The sequence below is a fragment of the Pelodiscus sinensis genome, chromosome 1 (genome assembly GCF_049634645.1).
Source record: "Pelodiscus sinensis isolate JC-2024 chromosome 1, ASM4963464v1, whole genome shotgun sequence".
In the NCBI taxonomy this organism is placed as follows: Eukaryota; Metazoa; Chordata; order Testudines; family Trionychidae; genus Pelodiscus; species Pelodiscus sinensis.
In genome coordinates this window covers 53,272,440-53,291,287 of record NC_134711.1, presented here as the reverse complement: position 1 = coordinate 53,291,287, position 18,848 = coordinate 53,272,440, and the positions used below count along the sequence as shown (strand labels likewise).

The 18,848-nt window shown below is 44.8% G+C and overlaps 1 protein-coding gene across 2 annotated transcripts in view; it reads left to right on the top strand.

Annotated features, from left to right (window-relative positions):
• The first annotated feature begins 4,780 nt into the window (after positions 1–4,780).
• Positions 4,781–18,848, top strand: part of GXYLT1 (glucoside xylosyltransferase 1) — a 57,348-nt gene continuing 43,280 nt past the window's right edge. Inside the window, exon 1 of one of the 2 annotated variants that reach the window (XM_075930109.1) lies at positions 4,781–5,108. In XM_075930109.1, coding sequence (XP_075786224.1) covers positions 4,894–5,108 — 215 coding nt within the window. In that variant the 5' untranslated portion in view covers positions 4,781–4,893. The remainder of the gene's footprint in view (positions 5,109–18,848) is intronic. The other variant, XM_075930116.1, reaches the window with a different exon arrangement.

Sequence of the window (18,848 nt, the reverse complement as noted above, 5' to 3'; positions counted from 1 at the left end):
CATTACTTCTTCTAATGATTAGCCAAGGAATTTCATTATGAATAGTGGAAAAGGAAAATAAATTCTCCTTCTATTGAATAAAAAGAGAAACTAACTTCCACTAATATCAGTAGCAGACATTCTATTTTTTATTCTATTATTTTTTAAAAGGCTACATATGAAGCATTTTTATTAACAGTTTATCCCATATATTAGTATCACTTCACTCTATATAATTTTGTTTTTAAGAAATTAAACTATGACTGAAGGAAATTCAGTTAAGTCTGCATAGCAGCAACATTTTTTTCACACATGTGTGTCATTGCTGCCAAGTGTGCATACTACTTAAAGAGTTTTTCAAAAGAAGGAATACTTACGTTCTATGACTTTTGGTGTAATCTACAGTATAAAAATTTTCCTGGGATTTGTTGCAGGCAGGGGATAAGCAGGTAGAAACTGAAGGATGTCACTGATGTGCTGAATAAACATATCAACCTTCATGAAGCAGTGTCCCTTTCATGTGGTCAAGCATCCTCCTTCAAATTCCTCCTGAAAACCCAATTCTTTAGTCTTGCTTTCCTCAGCTGACTTCCTATCCTGTGGTACGGGATCCTTCCCTCATCCCTATCTCAGAACTTTTTTTAAATTTTTTACACCTCTGTTAAGATTAAATTGCAAAATATCATATCTTATTCCTTCTTTATATTTCATTTTGTCTCTTATTTTTCTACTTTACTTATATAAATGACCATAAGCAGGGACTGTGTATGTACATGTTTAATATTGATAATAAAGAACTTATAGGATCAGCAATATAAAGATGTGTGGCAACAGTATTTCAAAGGAACTGAATTAAATTGATACTGACACATTAAAATGGCAAAAAAACATAAATCTGCATCAGAACACATTTCAGAACATAAGTTCTCAGAAGTTTAAAAAAACAAAAACGAGAAAAGAATGAAGTTGAATGTATCCCCTGTCAATGGTGTGGTCTAATTATTAAATGAAAATATGTATAGGTTAATAGTTTTAAGTCTACAACAGTGAACTGTTTATTCAAATGAGAAGTTTTATTTGGCGATTAGAGATATTTTCTTAATCTCAGAATTTCCTGAGAAAATAAATGCCAATTCTGGAGTCATTGGCAGTACGGATAGTTATACTGGAGGGAAATTAAGGCTAAATGATAGCACTGGAAAGAGACCTTTCCCATTAAGTTGTATCTTGTGGTGGAGTCAGGACCTCTCTTGTAAGTGGAGGACCTGATGGTGATTGAGGATACGTCTAGACTAAGTTCTTCTTTCGAAAGGAGATATGAAAATCAGCACTAATTTCCATATCTTCTTTCAATTGCTTTTTCGGAAGCAGTTTTTTCAAAAGAGAAAGCAGTTTAGACTGAGTTGTTTTTTCCGGAAGAACCCCCCATACATCATTTTTTAAGAAGAAAGGTTCTTTTGAAAAAGGGGGGTTCTTTAAAAAAAAAAAAACCTGTCTAAACTGCTTTCTCTTCCAAAAAAAATGCATTCGAAAAAGCGATCAGAAGAAGATATGCAAATTAGCACCACATTTGACTACATTCTTTTTTCAAAAGGAGATATGCAAGATGTACCCCGAGATTGTGATCTGAGCAAATAAAGGTTCTCAGGTGGAACATAAGAGTGCTCTCCCTGAAGTTCCAGATGTCTTGTCCGGCTATACTGAAGTGGTTGAGCAGTTACGGTTTGTGCCATAATCAAGGGAGTCAGAGCCAGTACGATTGGTAGCTCAGGAGCTCAATGCTTGCCTTTTGCTGGTATGATCAGTTCTCAAAGTTTAGGTGCCAGAGATGCTCTTGCCACTGCAGCACGGTATGGTGCTAATGGAGCCCTGGATTTGTGGACTTCCTTGTCATGACCCTGACACATTAAGGACAATTTAAGTCCTCCTTGGCTGAGTGGAAAGGCTTGTTCAACTTAGTTAGGGTTGTATCCAACTTCCTTAAAAGAGGATTTAGAGGCGGGTTTGACTAGGATTTATGAAAACTTTCCCTGTCCTCCCACCTAGACCGTGACAGGAGCATGTGGCATAGTTCCCCTGATCCTAAATGAGGCCATGCACCAGGAAGGGCACTCTTTGCTGAGTCAGGCTGAAGTATGGAGAGGGTCCGCAGCATGGGTCCAATTGCAACTTCTTCGTCTTCTCCATTAAGTGTAAGGTGAAGCTCCTGCAGGTGCAGCTGGGGAAAGTATGTCTCATACTGAACCCTGCCACAATGTGAGCTTCCCCAAGGCAACATAGGCTATGCTGATAGCCATCACTTACTGAAAAGGAGCACAGATTTTGAAGCCTGGATTCCAGGGAATTAGCAGGGGGCCAGGGGACGGGAAGGTGGAATTCCACAGGATGGAGACAATTATAAAGCTTAATTTAAACCAACGATCTCATTCTCCTAGCCCACTGAGAAGCAGTGGATGTGGTATACCTAGACTTTAGTAAGGCATTTGATACGGTCTCGCATGATATTCTTATCAATAAACTGGGCAAATACAATTTAAATGGGGCTACTATAAGGTGGGTGCATAACTGGCTGGATAACCGTACTCAGAGAGTAGTTATTAATGGTTCAAAATCCTGCTGGAAAGGTATAACAAGTGGGGTTCCACAGGGGTCTGTTTTGGGACTGGCTCTGTTCAATATCTTCATCAACGATTTAGATATTGGCAGAAAGTTCGCTTGTTAAGTTTGCAGATGATACCAAGCTGGGAGGGGTTGCAACTAATCTGGAGGATAGGGTCATAATTCAAAATGATCTGGACAAATTGGAGAAATGGTCTGAGGTAAACAGGATGAAGTTTAATAAAGACAAATGCAAAGTGCTCCACTTAGGAAGGAACAATCAGTTTCACACATACAGAATGGGAAGCGACTGTCTAGGAAGGAGAATGGCAGAAGGGGATCTAGGGGTTTTAGTGGACCACAAGCTGAATGAGAGTCAGCAGTGTGATGCTGTTGCAAAAAAAGCAAACATAATGCATCTCAGAATCAACAGGTGTGTTGTTAGCAAGACACGAGAAGTCATTCTTCTGCTCTACTCTGCGCTAGTTAGGCCTCAGTTGGAGTATTGTGTCCAGTTCTGGGCACCGCATTTCAAGAAGGATGTGGAGAAATTGGAGAGGGTCCAAAGAAGAGCAACAAGAATGTTTAAAGGTATAGAGAACATGACCTATGAAGGAAGGCTGAAAGAATTGGGTTTGTTTAGTTTAGAAAAGAGAAGATTGAGAGGGGACATGATAGCCTTTTTCAGGTATCTATAAGGAGGAGGGAGAAAACTTGTTCATCTTGGCCTCTGAGGATAGGACAAGAAGCAATGGGCTTAAACTGCAGCAAGGGAGGTTTAGGTTGGACATTAGGAAAAAGTTCCTAACTGTCAGGGTGGTTAAACACTGGAATAAATTGCCCAGGGAGGTGGTGGAATCTCCATCTCTGGAGATATTTAAGAGTAGGTTAGATAAATGTCTATCAAGGATGGTCTAGACAGTATTTGGTCCTACCATGAGGGCAGGGGACTGGATTCGATGACCTCTCAAGGTCCCTTCCAGTGCTAGTATTCTATGATTCTATGGGCCATTCCCAGCTAGAGTGATAGACTAAACTAGACTAGAGAAACCAAGGCAGTTCGTAGTTTTAACGTGTGTTAGCAAGTAGAATTAAAGAATAGCATGTAGAATTAAAGCACGTAAGGTTACCTTGTCCTGATAATTCATATAAAAACTAAAAATATACTTGGTTTTCAGTCACATTTTACACTGCACTGAGTTAAGTCCATACTCCCCCCCCCCCCCCCCCCCACACACACACAAAATGTAGTTTGAATGGCTGCTCAGATTGAGAGTTGCATCTGGAATTTCCTAATAGCTAGTTTCCAAGACAAAAGTTGTGATCTTTTTGCTTAAAGGGAAGGGGATCAGCCCTTCACCAAGATAGCAGCAATGACAGCAACCACCTAAGGAAAGTTATGTTTTCTCCCCTCCCACAAAAGGACAGCTCATCTCTGCTAGCCTCATCTACAAGTCAGAGAGAGAAGAGGGGAAACTTTGTTTTAATTGGTATGTTGCAAGCATAGGCTACTATCTGCCAACCCTGTTAGAGTGGAGGTCAGTCACTCTTTAATGCTGCAGAAATTAACAAAGCTTTTGGGTGCACAGCATTGGGTCCGGAGATGCACCTCTTGAGTACCATGCTAGTGCCCCTGCAGGAGTGTCCTTAGGCATAGGCAGCAGCCTAGTTGCCCCAAATTTAGTGGGTCTCCAGCCCGTGCTTGTACCTTTTGCCTGCTGCTCTGAAGCTGCAGCTGAGCCTCCCTTCCTATCCTGCTCTAGGGTTGCCAACTCTTCAGGAACTGGGCCACTGGGTGCAACTGCAGCAGACAGCAGCTTGTCTGTGAAAGTTGGCAGCCTCCTGCCCCTGCAGCTTGTGCCTCCCGCCCACTCGCTCGGGGGGAGGTGGGAGCCAGAGTTGGGCTGCATAGGTGATCAGTGCTAGTAGGAATGGCCCTGCACCCCCATCTTACTGCCCCCACCACAGCGCCCTTTCTTCCAATGTCCCCCTTGCATAGGTGACTCGTGGTAGCACTCAGGAGGTGCACTGCGCCCCATGGCCCTGCCAAAATTTTAACTGCTAAATGGGGTGGCCCTACCCCCGCAGCCGCCTGTCGCCCCCTCCAGGACGCCTCATCATCTCGCCGTGGCAGGCACCGCCATGGGGCGCCCTGGCCTCACCCATTTGCCCCACCCCGGCACCTGGCTCCTCCCAGCCCCGCCCTCTCGGCGAAAGCCTGCCCCACACCCGGGGGACGCTACCGCTACCTCAACGCGGCGAGGGCCTGTCTGAGCCCCGCGCGGGGCTGCGCTTGGGCCCTGCCGGCGGGGCGGGATGCGGCGCTACGTGCGCGTGGCGCTGCTGTGCCTGGGCTGCGGCTTGTGCTCGCTGCTCTACGGCTCCAGCCAGCTGGCCCTGGAGCAGGAGCCCGGCGCGTGGAAGCCGCGGGCCCGAGACTCCGCCGCTCCGGTCCGCAGACAGCGCGGCAGCGGCGGCGGGAGGGCAGCGGCGGGAAGCGCAGGCCGCGGGGAGCCGGAGCAGCCAGACAGGTACGGATCGGCCCCGTCCCCTCAGCCTGGCTGCCCCGTCCTCCCTACGCCGGGGGGTGTTACCGGACCCGCGCCGGGGCTTTCCCGGAGCTGGGCGGCTCCAGCCCCGGCATCCACGGCGCTCTGCTGCCGGCGGGGAGCTGCCAGCGCGAGTCGCTTTTCCGCAGGAAAGTTTGCGAAGCACTTTTCAGGCCCTGCCCCCGCCAGGCTGGAGCTGGAGCAGTCCCGCCGCGCTGCGGCTGCTCGCGTCTCCTCCTGGCAGCGGGAGCGCTACTTAGCCGGGGTCTCAGCAGCCAGGTCTGGAGGGACTGGACCGGACCCATTGGCTCTGCCCCGACCCCCGGGAGCAATGGCGACGCGCTCTCTGTACCAGCTGGTGTCACATCCCGGAGGCGGCGCCTCTCTCCATCACATTATAGCAGCGGCTCAGCCTGTGGGCTGCTGGGGCCGCTAAATGCGTCATGACCCTACTTTAATGGGGTCGCCCCAGCTGGTGTTAGTTGCTTGCGGAGTCAGGGGGAAGCTGAAACACAAACGCAGGTTGCAGCCACCTCCCCCGCATGGACGGGGTCGAGCTTTGATCCTTCCTCTTGGAGTGGTAAAATAATTGTATCATTAGAAGGGAGTTGTGGTGCAATGAAGTTTGGGAACCCATGAGTTATAGTAATCTTGTAGGGCTGTTGTTTTAAACCCCCTCTAGGGGGCCATGAGCAGGTTTTCGGCGGTCCTCCATGCATGGCCAGCATTAGACTTGCTGGGGTTCAGGGCAGAAATTCCTGCCATCCAGGGTGGAAGCCGAAGTTTTAGCAACTTAGCTTCCTGGAGATCTGTGTGGCATGGGGCCCCAGACAATTCCACTATTGCTATCCTCTAATGCTGGCCTTGGCTTTTATATAGAAGAACAGTTGTGGCATACATGGGCTGGGGGGGAGGGAGTTATTGTATGTTAGGGGGCCTCAGATGGAGAAAGCTTTTGAACCTCTGTAACAGGGTGTACGATGAAAGGGGTGGGGTTAATCTAGTTTGGCTAGGAAATTACATGTGATTTGTAGTTTGTGTAGGTGGTTTAAACAAATATAATAAGGTCTTGAAAAATAGCACTCTGATAAGATAGGAGAAAGGTGGCATCTAGTCAGACAAGTTTTCAGGGGAAGTTTGTCATGTGACCAATAAGACAAAATGTGTCTGGGAAAAGGGTCTCAAATTATAGAAGATTGTTTAAAAACTGGTTCTAACAGATTAAGCAAAGTAATTTTTAATGTGATAAATGTATAATGTCTTGTTGCACACCAATGATATAATAAAATATGGACCTTTGTAAGAAGATAAAACGTCAGGTGCAGCTGGTTTTAGGATTCATACATAGATAATTTGAAAGAGAGAGACCCAGACACCATATCCTGTTTTAGCCAAGGCCCAGAAAGGGGTTGTACTCAAACAGATCAAAATGTGGTTTGTTTGCTTTTAGCTGAGCTAATAATGCTCAATAAGTTATCAGTTATTTTTAGAACTGTATAAAGGAGCAAGGCTTTTTCGGGTATTTATCAGATCCTATATGATCATGTTGGAGCAGACCAGGATGAGAGTATTATCCCAGGACTGATCCTTTCATGAGTATTCTGAACAAATGCTTATGAATGTTTGCTACTGTATCAATGTAGTAAGTAGTTGCTTATTATTTAGACATTTAGAGCAGGGGTTCTCAAACTTCATTGCACCATGACCCCTTTCTGACAACAAAAATTACTACACAACCCCAGAAGGTGGGACTGAAGCCTGAGTCCCACTTCCCCAGATTGGGAGGGGGTGGACGGAAAGCCAAAGCTGAAGGGCTTCAGCCTCAGATAGGGGCGTGTAACCTAGCCCTGACATCTAGGTTGAAGCCCTTGGTTTTGAGGCCTGGGGCTTCGGCTTGGCTTTTGAACCCCAGCAATTCTAAGCCAGCCCAAGAGACCCACAGTTTGAGAACCACTGGTTTAGAACAATTATAAAAATGCTACATATCTTTTTATTTAATTGAGAAATGTATGGTTAAATTATTGTCTTGTTCTACCTGTATTAATTAAATGAATAATAATTTTGACATAGTGACGATTTCAAAGCAGTATCATTGACATTAATTGCAATTTCTCTAAATGCTGCATCCCACTTGTTCCCCAAGAAGGTTGTGACCTATATTCTGGGGCCACAATAGAGTTCTTTCCTAGAGCAATTTAATGATGTAAGGGAAATGAGGATGTACTTTAGGTACTTCCGTAGAAGAATTCTTGGTACAGCATGGTGAATACCACTGCAATTTTAAGTGAATTTATGGTTGAAATGATGTCATGGTGATATTATATATAATGGTATTAATTCTAACATTCCAATATTGGATAAAACATTTAGGCAGAAAATGTTTTTTTTTTTTTTAAGTTCACTATATCTCTTTGGTTCATTATTGACAGGGGTTTTTTTGGTTCTAAGGAAAAGTTCACTTGATTGCACTTTAATGTCCCATTTGAATACTATTTAAATAACTCGTGCCAAGAAAGTACTTTCTATTTTAAATGTTCTGAAATATCTAATAATTGAACAAACAGCAGTGTTTGTTTGCACAGTAGAGTCTAATCAGACTCTTTATTTATTCTAGTAAAGGAATTAATGTTACTGAATACTACATGACTGCATCATAGGTTTGTATTTCTTATGGATTCCATCTGGTTAGCAGATTGATCTAAAATGTAAGGATTGATAAGTCTTTTCATGATTACCTTAGCTACTGTACCAGAATTGTAGATATTGTTCCTGTATAAAAGATAAATATCTAATCTATTATTGTCACTTACTGGTTTTATAATCTAATTAGGAGGACATGCCCTCTGCTCTCTCTGCTCACCAAGCCCACTCTCTGGGGGTAGGCAGCTCCGGCTCCCACCCTGGCTGCTGTGGAGGGCCAGACCAAGGATGGCAGCCCTGGCCTGCCTTGGCTCTCTCCCCCTCCAGACACCAGACCCTCCCTGAGGCCAGGGTCTACCCACCTCTGGGCTGAGGCTGCAGTTGGCTTGTCTCGCTCCCTCAGGCCGCTAGGGAGTTGGGCTTGGCCAAGGCCACGGCTGGCTTGGCTTGCTCCCTACGGCCACTGGGAGGTTAGGCTAGGCTGCAGCCAGGGAGGGTCTGAGGCTTCTCCCGCCCCAGCTCTTCCTCCCCCTTGTGCCCAGCCCAAGACTGTCCTTGCCCCTCAGCTCCTACTCTTGACCGCCCTCCTGGCCCAGGCTTTTCCTGCCTTCATCCAACCCTGAGACCACTCCAGTTGTTGTCCCCTCCCGACCCCTTTCCACCCCCCTCCACCAACTGGCTCTGGCTCTTTCCTCCCACAGCTTCCAGGGAGGGTGGCTGGGGAGAGATTGCACCCGGGAGGGAGGAAGTCTGGTTCAGAGAATAAATAATGAAATAAGTGTAGGGATGGTGAAATGCACTGATCCTCTATGCCAGATATGACAGTCTTCAGAAATTCAAGAGCTGTGACGCCCTGCAAGGCTGAAGTCCTGAGACACGTTCCCCCTCACCCTACTGAGTAGAAAGACCCTAGCCCCACCATCCTGCCACAGGGCAGAAACCCCAAGCTTGAAGAGAATGAGGTGGTGTGGGGAATGTGTGAGCTGCAGTTAAACTGTGTAAAAAGAACAACATGAATCTCATAAGCTGTGGTTTGACCACCCTTAGAATAAGGGGACATTTCTAAAAACAAGGCCTCTGACTAATAGAGGTGACCTGCAGGTGTGTTTTAAATACAAAAAGAAACTGTCTTAAAATAAGCCAGTGTAAGCATTCTCACCCCACATACCAGTGCTATTTCAAAAATTAAGGCTATAAGTGAATCCAGGTGTAAAGGAAAAACTGTTGGTCACAAGAAGGAGAGGAAGAGTTGTGTAAAAGAAAGTTTAAAATCTTACCTGAACTAAGACTGGAAATAAGGATGACCTGTCTCAAATTGTTTTTAGGTCAACTCTAATTGGCAATGAGCATTACTTGCTTGTTAATGAAACAAAATACAGGACTATGTAGCACTTTAAAGACTAACAAGATGGTTTATTAGATGATGAGCTTGTTTGTTAATGGCTATAAAAACTAAGCTCATTAAGAGTTCATGGTAGGGCTATCAATTCATTGCAGTTAATGCCTGTGATTAATTGAAAGCAAAATTAATGCATTATTTATTAACACATTAATTACATTTTTGAGGATGAAGTGGGAGGAATTGGTGGTAAGGGGCTGAGGATTCGGTCTGCACATCTGAAGAGGGTGGAATGGTTGGAGCAAGTTGTGAAAGTCAAGCACACCTTGAGCAAGTCTGAAGCTGAGTGTCCCCTGACCTCTGAGCCATTCATTTTTATTCCTTGATGCTCAGAATTTATACTTAGTTTGGTAGAGGGATGTAAGACTTGGGGGTCCTCCTGATTGTCTTTCCTCGCCTGCTTCTGGACCGGCCCTTGAGACTGGCAAAGTAAACATTCCACATTATAGTCATCCTTTTACTAAATTTTAGCTCTGTCTCGAGATGTGGAGTGAAAGCTTTCAGAACCTAGTCATTAAATGTGTAGCTAACATAGTTACATGCTGAAACTTGTTACTAAGAATTGCTCAATCTAAAATTACATCAACTGCTGGAGCTGTATCTTCTGGTTGAACATAGCCATCCAAAATAGTCATCCAGTTGGATTTCTTGCTGAGGCGTAGTTTTCCTATCTGAAACAACAAAGGAGGCCATGTCTCTTTTTCATGATGAAAGAAATCGTGGCGGTTGCTACTGGCATATGTACGAATTAACAGATGCCTGGGATAGCTACACATTAGTTGTTAAGGGTCCAGCCACAATATTGCCCTTTAAGCATGTTTTTTCCCTTTGTCTTTACGGCCTAGAAAGATAGTTGCACTGAACAGTGTCTTTGTTTTGTCTTCTTTCTTGTTCTGTAAAAACACTTTCAGGGTCAGAGCTCTTTCCCCACCCTGTAAGCTGCTGATTAAGACAATATGTAATGCTGATTTAACTTAAAACCAGTAAACAACAAACAGGGGCATGTATAATTGTATCCATCATCTGCTTATTAATATTCATTGTATGGGAGTTAACTTTGCTAAATAAGGATTTAGGGGAAGTAGCGATAGACGTGTGAATTAATATACTAAAATGGATAAAGGAGTGTAACTGGTGCCAAATCGTTGCCACTCAGAGCGTTGTGTTGGGGGTCTGAGGTAAACGAGTGTCAGCAATAAAGTAGTCTGTTTATCCCATCCGCTCCTGGGTCACCTGTTTCTTTTCTAACATCTGCCACCATCACATTTTTGGCAAGCTATGTATATTAAAAGGGAACAGTTATTTTTCAGGGAGAAGAGCTGTAATATGGTCTTGCAAGGGAGAGCTCTAAACTAAAGATGTAACAGTATAGTCAATTTAACTGATTAATTGATAAGCAAAAGCTTATAGGTTAATGTTATAGACTACATGCATCCTGGGCCCCACCTGCAAGTAAAGCTTTTAGCTGTCTGGCCAGCAGCTTGGCTCAGTCCTGGCTTGCACTGGGTCCAGGACCTATCCCTGCTGTGGCTCTGCATTTAAAGTGTATTAGGAGCCAGGCAGGCAAGCAGCCCGGCTTAGTTTCAGACACTCACCCAGACAGGGGCTGCTGCCACCCCACACTTTGCAGCGCAAAGTGGCAGGTAGCTAGTCCATGAGGGGAGCTAGCCCCGCCACTGGGGACTAATAGAACAATCGACCAATCAGTAAGAATTTGTGAAGTTAATTGACTATTCAGTTAACTGATATTTAACATCCCTACACCAAACAGGCAGGCTACGTCTAGACTGGCATGATTTTCCACAAATGCTTTTAACGGAAAAGTTTTCCGTTAAAAGCATTTGTGGGAAAGAGTGTCTAGATTGGTCACAGATGCTTTTCCACAAAAGCATTTTTGCGCAGAAGCATCCGTGGCCAATCTAGACGCGCTTTTGCGCAAAAAAGTCCCAATCGCCATTTTTGGGATCAGAGCTTTTTTGCGCAAAACAAATCTGAGCTGTCTACACTGGCCCTTTTGTGCAAAAGCTTTTGCGAAAAAGGACTTTTGCCTGAACGGGAGCAGCATAGTATTTCCGCAAGAAGCACTGATTTCTTACATGAGATCGTCAGTGTTCTTGCGGAAATTCAAGCGGCCAGTATAGACAGCTGGCAAGTTTTTCCGCAAAAGCAAATGCTTTTGCGGAAAAACTTGCCAGTCTAGAAACAGCCGCAGAGTTTATTTTATTGGATAGGCTTGGTTAATGGCTTGGTTTTGTCTTGCAGTCTCTATTTTATTTAATCTTTTTATTGCTGATCTTGGCACCAAAAGTGGAAGTGTCCTAATAAAATTTGCGGATGACACAAAGTTGGGAGCTATTGCCAATTCAGAAAAGGATCGGGATATCATACAGGAAGATCTGGATGATCTTGTAAATTGGAGTGATAGCAATAGGATGAAATTTAATAGTGAGAAGAGTAAGATTATGCATTAGGGATTAATAACAAGAATTTTAGTTATAAGCTGGGGACACATCAGTTGGAAGTAACGGAGGAGGAGAAGGACCTCGGAGTCCTGGTTGATTATAGAATGACTATGAGTCGACATTGTGACATGGCCGCGAAAAAGGCTAATACGATCTTGGGATGTATTAGGCGAGGTATTTCCAGTAGGGATAAGGAGGTGTTAGTGCCATTATACAAGGCATTGGTGAGACCCCATTTGGAATACTGTGTGCAGTTCTGGTCTCCCATGTTTAAGAAGGATGAATTCAAACTGGAACAGGTACAAAGAAGGTCCATTAGGATGATCCGAGGAATGGAAAACCTGTCTTATGAAAGGAGACTCAAGGAACTTGGCTTGTTTACCTTAACCAAAAGAAGGCTGAGGGGGGCCATGATTTCACTTCTTAAATATATTAGAGGGATAAATACCAGGGAGGGAGAGGAATTATTTAAGCTTAATACCAATGTGGACACAAGAACAAATGGATATAAGCTGGCTAGTAGGAAGATTAGACGAAGGTTTCTAACCATTAGAGGAGTGAGGTTCTGGAACGGCCTTCCAAGGGAAGTAGTGGGGGCAAAAGATTAAACTAGATGGGTTTATGAAGGGGATGGTTTGATGAGATAACATGATCTTGGTAACTAATTGACCATTCATTATCAGTGGGAAATAGGTCAATGGAGGGATGATAGGAGTTACTATAGAGAACTTTCTGGGTGTCTGGCTGATGAGTCTTGCCCACATGCTCAGGGTTTAGCTGATTGCCATATTTGGGGTCGGGAAGGAATTTTCCTCCAGGGTAGATTGGCAGAGACCCTGGAGGTTTTTCGCCTTCCTCTGTAGCATGGGGTACAGATCACAGCTAGAGGATTCTCTGCATCTTGGGGTCTTCAAAGTATTTGAAGGCTTCAATATCTGAGGGTATGTCTACACTACCCCGCTAGTTCGAACTAGCGGGGTAATGTATGCATACCGAACGTGCAAATGAAGCCACGGAACGAGGCGTACAGGTAGTTCGGAATGGCTAGCTAGTTCGAACTAGCTATCCCGTGCCGCGTGTAGCCACGCGGCACGGGGTTCGAACAAGCCGGCATTTAAAAATGGCGCCGGCCGGCTTATGCAAACAAATCCCGGGCTTCATTTGCACGTTCGGTATGCATACATTACCCCGCTAGTTCGAACTAGCGGGGTAGTATAGACATACCCTCAGATATAAGTGAGAGGATTATTCTGGGAGGGGTGGGTGAGATTCTGTGGCCTGCACTGTGCAGGGGGTCAGACTAGATGATCATAATGGTCCCTTCTGACCTTAAAGTCTATGAGTCTATTACAAACATTGTGTATTGCTGCTGTCCCGTCTCTTCTGTGACCAGTTTAAGTCTTCACTTCTCCTTGTTGAAAGGGTTTGCCTGTGACCTCAACAAGTGCCTTGACATGCAAAAGAAGCCTGGACCTTTCCAGTTCATGGTGCTTTGTATTTAGGTCCTTTTCAGGTGCTTCCTTTCTGTATTACAGCTTCAAATTCTTTTAACCTGGCCACCTCTGCTCCTGCTAGTGCTAAAGGAACTTTGTGTTAGAGCAGCACCTCCACCGTTGCCTTTGATTATAGCATTATTTTGCTCATGAGCTTGGTCAAGTGCAACTGCAGAGAAAACATGTCTTGTTAACTGAAATTTCCTTCTAGGAACCTTTTAGCTGTGTTTGGATTCACTTGGTGAAGGCCTACCATGTCTTAGAGGCTAAACGGCATTCAGCACTTAGGTTACATGGTATTTACCATAGGTAGCTTTTACCAGGTTAAATTGTGGTTTTACCATTCTGAGAGAAACTAGTTAGAAGATGCCTCAAACAGGGACTATTTTAAAAACTGTTTCATTAATGCACACCACTTTACACTTAGCTTAAATTGCATATTTAAATTGTGATTACATAAGATAGTAGCTTCAGAGATGAATTGAGGGATATACAAATAAGTAAAACTGCAGGGTGTGTAATACAAATGTATGTAATTTTACTGAAGATTGAAATGTCTTGCTCATTGATTTTTTTTGAATTTTTTTCCCAAAGAAAGCGTCGAGGAGTCCTATGGCACCTTATAGACTAACTGAAGTGTAGGAGCATAAGCTTTCGTGGGCAAAGACCCACTTCATCAGATGCATCTGACGAAGTGGGTCTTTGCTCACGAAAGCTTATGCTCCTACACTTCAGTTAGTCTATAAGGTGCCACAGGACTCCTCGCTACTTTTGCAGATTCAGACTAACACGGCTACCCCTCTGATACTTTCCCAAAGAAATAATACGTCATGACTCTTATTTTAGTTTTCAATATTAAATAAGCACAATTAAAATTCATTCAATTTTATGAAAACATTAGTAATGGAGAATTGTAGGGTTGAACCATTAAGCAGTTAGAAGCATGAAGACTTGCAGATACCAATCCAGGTCCATTTGGCCATGCAGCATTCTATAGCAGACAATCAAAAGTTTGTTGCGGATAGGCCAACCCTGTTCCTCAGTTTTAAATGGATGTATTCAAAGTTTGAAAAGATTAGTTCTACACTTGATGAATTTGCTGGACACTTATGCAGTTTTTTCCCCGTCTCCTCGTTTAAACTGGGGTTAAGCCAGTATTTACCAATATCTTGTCCTAAACTAGTTTTTCCTAGGAAATTGCTGACTTTGACTCAGTGAGTGTAGTTAGTGTGATCTAAAGCAAAGAATCAGGGTGACAGTATTCCAAGGCATTTGGTGTAGAGAACAAAGTTTACTTGGTAAGTTGACAGGGCATAAATCATTATGGTAAGCTCCAGATGAAGTGTGGTATGCTAGGAGTGGAACACTGTTTTTTTGTTGTTGTTGTTTTTTGTTTTTTTTTAAGCTTTCAGTTATCACACTATTTATCTTACCCCACGGTACCCCATCTTCCCTGAGATCTTGGACATATTGTGTATATGCATTTTAGAGCAAGATGTTCAAAGTGTTGGCAGTTACTTGGTGTGCATGTCTAGTATGTATGACAACCACATTGGCCCGAGCAAGGGCTTCCATCCATCTACCACAGGGCTACTCAACTTTGGAAGCTCCGGGGTCCCAATGACACTCGCAGCACATGCCGAGGGCCGCAACTTAAGTGTGATTGCATGTACATGCAAATATATATGCAAATAGCTTCTTTCACACTGACGGGCATGAATACTAGAGTTTGATAGCCAAATACAACATACTCTTTTTGATTCTACAGGATTAATAAACTCTGGACCTGTGATGTCTTGGCAGAGCACACACTTGCCACAGTTAGAGGAATAGGGGTTCTCTGTTGATTAACTTTGTTTTTGAACAAGTTTTCATCTTTTTTAAGTGTTTGGCGCAATAGTAAAACTCAGTAGTAGTTTAATATTAATTGCCCATCATATCAAAAGATGTTACTGAACTACCAAGCAATTTTCACAGAACCAAGGTAGCATCTGAAAGAAAAAGAGGAGTCAGATTTAAAGACCATATTGTTAGTCAAGAGTAATACAAAACGTGTCCTTGCAGCAATTGTAAAGTCCTGTTGAAATAAAACCAAGAATGGATGCCTTGCATGTCCAACCGTAAAACAACATTTGCTAGTTTTGACAATGTTGTTGAAATCACTGCCCCACAAACGGCATGGCCTGAATTGACAATAGTAATATTTCTGAAAAAATTATTAGGTCATGCTCTAAGACTTTTGCAGATGTCATTCTTTCATCATAAAACCCACAATTACCGGTGGGGGTTTTTTGTTTTGTTTTTTTGGGGTTTTTTTTTAAACACAGATTGGACTAGTAGTGCAGAGCAGGTTGCTGAACAATTGGGTGAAATCTTGTTAAATTTCTTGGCTAAGGAGCTGGTTTTTTTTTTAAGACTATGGAAACCAGAAGAACAGGATGAGTGGGATTGGGAACTAGAAAGCATATGAACAATTTAAGGGATTTACGTTCTTTAGCTATTAGGTGGAGTTTGAAGGCTCATTCAGGGCTCAGATGTTCTTCTAGCTATAGTTCAATCAAGTGTGCAAAGAAACGAAGAACATTGAGTAGTTATTGTTCCATATAGATTAAGAAGAAATATATAATTAAAGTTAAAAATCTTTAATGCCTTGTGACAGGGTGTATAAACCATGCACTGGATCTGCAAGGGTTAACCCTGGTTACTAGGGATGTTAGATGTTGTATAATTGAATAGTCGTGTAACTGCATAAAATTTTAGCTGTTACAGCTATTTGATAGTCCCCAGGGGTGGGGCCAGCAGCCAGTGCAGTCCAGTTCTGCTCTCTGGGAGTCCCTTGCCACCCTGCACTGCTCCCTCTCTATCTGAGGCAGCAGTGAGGAGTGGCAGGGGGGAGCTGGTCCACAAGGGGAGCCAATTTTAAAACCAGCTCCTCTCATGGACCAGCTGCCTGCCACCCTGCATTGCTGCCTCTGATACAGGTCCAAGCTCTCCGCAGACAGAGGCTACCCCATGGGATGCAGAGCAAGCTCATTCAGCTCCCCACAGACAAGGGCTGCTACCGCAAAGCAGCCATTGCCTGTGGCAGACCCAGGCTTGCCATGGACAGAGGCTGCTCTGTGAGAGATGCTCTGCTTTGCGGTAGCCTCACCTGCTCTCCCCTCCGCCCCCATGCTGCTGCCTCTCATGAAGGCAACAGCACCAGGTGGGGAGACGGCAGGCGGCACTGCAGAGCCGGTTTTTAAGCCAACTCCCTCCAGCACCCTTCCTGCCCTCCCTTGATACCTCTATAGGAGGCAGCAAGGGTAGGCAGGCGGGCCCACGGGAACTGATATGCTTTGAGAGCTGGCTTGAAAAGCAGCTGCACAGGGGTGAGGAAAGGAGGTGCCTAGGCTTATCAGTTAATTGTTTATGTGACTGTAGGCTAACATCCCTACTGGCAACCTGACTGAGAAGACCTCGTCCCCACAGCCCTGCTGGGTATGCTGCAGCTGGATGTCACTGTAAAGTCCTGTGGAGTAGCTCATTCAAGGCTGACTGCCATCTTGGAAGCTCCTGAGTAGGAACTGCCAGTAGACTCAGCCACAGAGACCAGCCAGTGAGAAACATCTGGAAAAGCCCCCAGTTCAGAGGAAAATGGCAAAGAAAATTACAACAGCGAGCCTAGTAGGAAGTAGCCCAGGATGGGAAGTTACACCCTCTGCCCTCAGCTAGTGGTGGACCTCTCCACTGCTGACAGGGCCCTAGTTTGGGACTCGGTCAGAGGGTGGGCCCGCGTCCCCGTCCCCTAACCTCATTAACCTCTAGTGAGACACTACAGTTGTTGCCATTGGCTCTGGCTGCTAGACCATACTGCCCTGCATGAAAGGAGTGGGAGGCAAATGCTGGAAGAGACTGTTGATTTTGTGATTGTGGCCATTAGGCTCTATTGCCCTAAAAGGGAGCATTGTTGTTGACTGACTGCTAGGCCTCACTGTTCTGCAGTAAATGAGTGTCCCTCCTGGACAGGGGCTTCTGCCTCCCTGTGTTGCTGCCTCTGATACAGAGGCAGCAGTGCAGAGTGGCAGGGGTTCCCAAGCAATGGTCTCAGGAGTGCACTGGCTCCTAGCCTTGCCCCCCGAGAGTGGCATTTTAGTAACTGTGTAACCAGTAAAAATTGTTGCAGCTGCATAGTTACTAAAATAAATGATATCTAACATCCCTAGTTGTTACTTACTCTGGCCATTAGGCATCACTGGCCTGTAGGGAGGAACTGTTGTTACTGACTGGGCACTAGGCCTGACCACCTCATAGAGATGAGGCTTGGTTATCGGCTCAGGGCCACTCAAACGGATAGGGATGTGGGGTTGAACACTCTTTGAGAGGCCTATTGTCCTACTCTTGAAGGGGATGGCCATGCTCACCTCATTGCACCTCTAACTCTAGAAGAGGCAAACATTTGGTATGAACTAATGGAATTAGACTCTTTCTGCTTATGGGTTTATTCTGGGAAGGAGAGAAATAGTACTCAGAGATGTCTTGCAAAGGTATCGGAAGTCTAAAGGTTAGCTGAAATAGCTGAAACTACAAAATAGAAAAAAATGTACTTCATCCCAAAGAGCTGAAGGAAAGGGTTGGTATGAATTGTTCCTAAAGGACATCTGGGGGGGAAGAGGGAGGAAATTGTCCAGAGCAATTAAACCTCAACAGCAATGACCTCTTGAGTAGCATTTTCTTGAAAGTCAACTATTGCTCATAGCTCCTGTGAAAATACTTAATTGGGATGGGAACATCGTATTAAAGAAGACTGAATTAACAATCTGTGGAGTTATATATATCGCAGAAAGCTAATGGCTAGTCTTAACATTTTTTCAGTCATGCTGTGGCATTTGAACAAAAGTTCCTCTCACAGCCAGCTAACGCAGAGAAAGCTAACTTTCTCACAGCACCTATGGCCAGTTCAGGAGATGGGGCTGTGCGGTTCTGGGAGGGTTATACAGGCTCATAAGGGCTACTGGGGGAGGAAGGTCGGGGCAGGATCTGAATGGGAGTGGAGGCACAGGGCAATGGAGGGAGGGTGGTGCAGAGACACATGGGGATGGGAGAACTGGTGTAGAACTACACAGAGATAGAGGATTGGCTGGGAGAGGACACAAAGAGACTCATGTGGGGAGGGGGTACAGAATTACATAGGGACAGGGGACTTGCTGGGTGTCAGCCGATGGTCAGGGCAGTGTGTGTGTGTGTGTGTGTGTGTGTGTGTGTGTACACCCAAGTCTTCAACTGCTGGGATGCTAGGTCCCGTTGCAGCGGGCAGCCTAGGGAAGGCTGACGGGCGCCCTGGAAAGTTTAACGTCCGTGTCTTTGACCGCTAGGACTGGGGTCCCTTCGCGGCAACAGGCTGACAGACGCCCCAGAATTTGCAGGGAGAGCTTATTACACCCGTGTCTTTAGCTGCTAGGACCAAGGTCCCGTCGCAGCGGGCAGCCTAGGGAAGGCTGACGGATGCCCCTACGGATCTGTACCCTGGAGGCGACACGATCCAAATGCACAGCTCTGCCTGCGTCTGCTCCCTATGACTGGCTGGAGTTCTTTTAAATTATGCTTGGTTCTGTTACAGCAACTGAAGGAGTCAGGTTAAAGCTTAAACAGTTACAGGTTTATTAAAAAAGCTTATAAATCATATGGTTACAATGGCTGTTGCTCTGTTTCTTAACTGCTAGCAAATATAGATCTTAAAAAATGGTTA